At 35.0% G+C, this 2,330-nt stretch overlaps 1 protein-coding gene across 6 annotated transcripts; it reads right to left on the bottom strand.

The window, feature by feature from the left end:
• Window positions 1-111: 111 nt before the first annotated feature.
• LOC121937631 (carcinoembryonic antigen-related cell adhesion molecule 1-like) lies at window positions 112-2,322 on the bottom strand. 6 transcript variants are annotated; one of them, XR_006105181.1, is made up of 5 exons: window positions 2,009-2,322; window positions 1,474-1,579; window positions 1,004-1,041; window positions 784-851; window positions 112-592 (listed from the first exon to the last, which is right to left on the bottom strand). XR_006105181.1 is itself a non-coding variant. In XM_042480959.1 (5 exons), the coding sequence occupies exons 1-5, from the start codon at window positions 2,061-2,063 to the stop codon at window positions 586-588; spliced, it is 276 nt and encodes a 91-aa protein (XP_042336893.1). In that variant the 5' UTR covers window positions 2,064-2,322; the 3' UTR covers window positions 112-585. The 6 variants fall into 6 exon arrangements, 2 of the variants coding, with proteins under 2 accessions (XP_042336893.1, XP_042336894.1); XR_006105183.1 differs by having other exon boundaries at window positions 112-589; XM_042480959.1 differs by having other exon boundaries at window positions 784-854; window positions 1,004-1,040.
• Window positions 2,323-2,330: the final 8 nt, after the last annotated feature.

Below are 2,330 nucleotides of genomic sequence, written 5' to 3'. Positions count from 1 at the left end.
TCACCGACTCAGAAGATCAGAGCTGTTGGAGGCTCACATTTATTAGGACAAGACAGTCAAAAAACAAAAAAATAAGATCCAGGTATGAAAAGACACACAGGAGATTTGTACTTTCATTTTATGCAAATGGACATTTATTACATTTATCATTTACACAAATGCAACATGCTAGCTGTTTGTCACTGTCATTTTTGACAATAATTCTAATTAATAGCGATTATTAAAAAGTAGGGATGCATTGATATCAATATGCACTCTGATTGGATATCGGGCTTAAACTGTGATAGTAAAATAGCTTCCTCAGGTATCTGCGACAATGGGGCCGAGTTAAAGCTGATTTCTCACTGTAATAATAGGCGATAAGGTACTAATATGTACGTGCTGCCGTTTGTCATCTTCTGCCCCAAGCAAAATTATTGCAGTTGTAAGCTTGTTTCATAAGTAAAACGGTAATTCAGCTACTGTTAAGTGACACTGCATTGCCAAACATGACATTCAAAGAATAATAAAACATTACAATTTACATTTATCAACGTTGTCTTCAGGTTGGATATGTATGATGTCACAGTTTAGCTCATTTTCAGATCACCTGCTGCACAAGAAGTGAAAAAGAGGGAAAAGTCAGTATTTTGATCAACTGTATGTTGTAATGAGTTGGCAGTAAATGTCCTATCATAGTTTCTTCAGATAAACTATTATTTCTACAGAAACCATTCAGTGCTTCTCCCCTCAAAATACTTTAATCCCCTCTTAACAGATCAGAATATTTAGTTCAAAACTCACCTTAAATGGGAGAAAACATCACTGAGTTTGTGTGTTTTCATGTTCTGCTGCATTCTCCTCGTTCTGCGCTTCTTGGTGTAGGCAAAAAAAAGTGTTGTTACATCTTATTATTCATATGTCTTTTTTATATAACTGTAGTTTGTTGTCCATTCTGTCTGTCATAATAGACAGTATATGGTAGTCTAAGTGTAGGATGAAGTTAGATCAGGTAAATACTAACCTGTATTTCCAAAAAATGGCTCAGCTTTGTTGTTATTTCTAAATATTAGAAATAAAGCATTATTGAAATGTGGCCATGTAAACAGGCTCAACTCAAAAATTCAAACATTTGGTATCTTTGGGTATATTTGGGTAGTGTTTCATAAAATAAACCAAAAGATTAAAAAAGACATTTCTAAACTTTTAATGGAGGATTGTTAACTGTTAGCTAATACAGATGTTTTTAATTTTTTCATCAGTTATTTTTAACAAGTTTTAATTAATTCACAGATTAAGATAATGTTTATTAAGTGATGTCCGATGAGTTATATGTAAATAATTTCATTTCATTTTCATCCCTTTCATAATAACTCTAGAAAGGTTCATGTAGGTCAATAAATTATCACTTTTTCATCTACCCTGTTGTAAGTTTAATGTAAACAAGCATGACAGAAGTAGTATTTTTAAAGAATGATTAGATTTTTCACTTACTTTTTTTTATAAATATAGTATCCTCCAGCAGCTCCTGCAGCGACAACTAAACATGCGATAACTATTCCAGCAATGGCTCCATCTGAAAGACCTCCTGATTCCTTGTCTGAAATAAAACAGAAAGTGATAAGTTAAGATTTTTTTGTCATGGTGAATGAAAAATATTTCCACAGACATGCATACATCCAGAACCAGAAGGCGTGTATGCCAACACGTGTAGGAGTGTTTTAAAGCTTCATCGTGACCATGCCGTAGAAATAAAGGCATTTTGACATTTCAAAAGAGTGACTTGGAGATTGTTTAGACAATATAGTTACTTGAATCTTGAAGGGAACTAAAGTGGAATTTTGCATTTCAAGTTATTGTTGTCTCATAAGCTTGAAACAAATCTCACACTTAAAGTTGGAGCAGTGACTGTGTGAGAAACGCCTTTCAGAAGCTTGTTACTCTTCAGGTTATCAGAGGTGTAACGCTGTGGGCTGATCACAACGTTCAGGAGTACCAACAAAATCTGCAATCAGTAGCATCGTAGTACCTGTTACAGACAGTTTATGGACTGCAGATGATTTTCTCCCAGTTATCATATTCATCGCTTCACAGGTGTAGCTGCCACTGTCGGAGCGTTCAGCGTTGTTTTTGGTGAACACAGCAGAGTTGTGTATCTTTGCCCCATTCAGCCTCCAGATGTAAGTGGCAGGTGGTTTAGAGTCAGCAGAGCAGGTTAAAGTTAACTTCTCTTTTGGATGTATCTTACTCGGCCCTGTGATTCGAACATTTTGTGGTCCGTCTGAAAAACAGATGTTTGTAGAATTCTTACTGCAGCACAAATATTAAAAAGATAGTTTGGTCCATAATTG

The sequence above is a fragment of the Plectropomus leopardus genome, unplaced genomic scaffold (genome assembly GCF_008729295.1).
Source record: "Plectropomus leopardus isolate mb unplaced genomic scaffold, YSFRI_Pleo_2.0 unplaced_scaffold26951, whole genome shotgun sequence".
Classification (NCBI taxonomy): Eukaryota; Metazoa; Chordata; class Actinopteri; order Perciformes; family Serranidae; genus Plectropomus; species Plectropomus leopardus.
The sequence above is the reverse complement of the archived record's forward strand: the minus strand, read 5'-3'. Positions and strand labels throughout refer to the sequence as shown.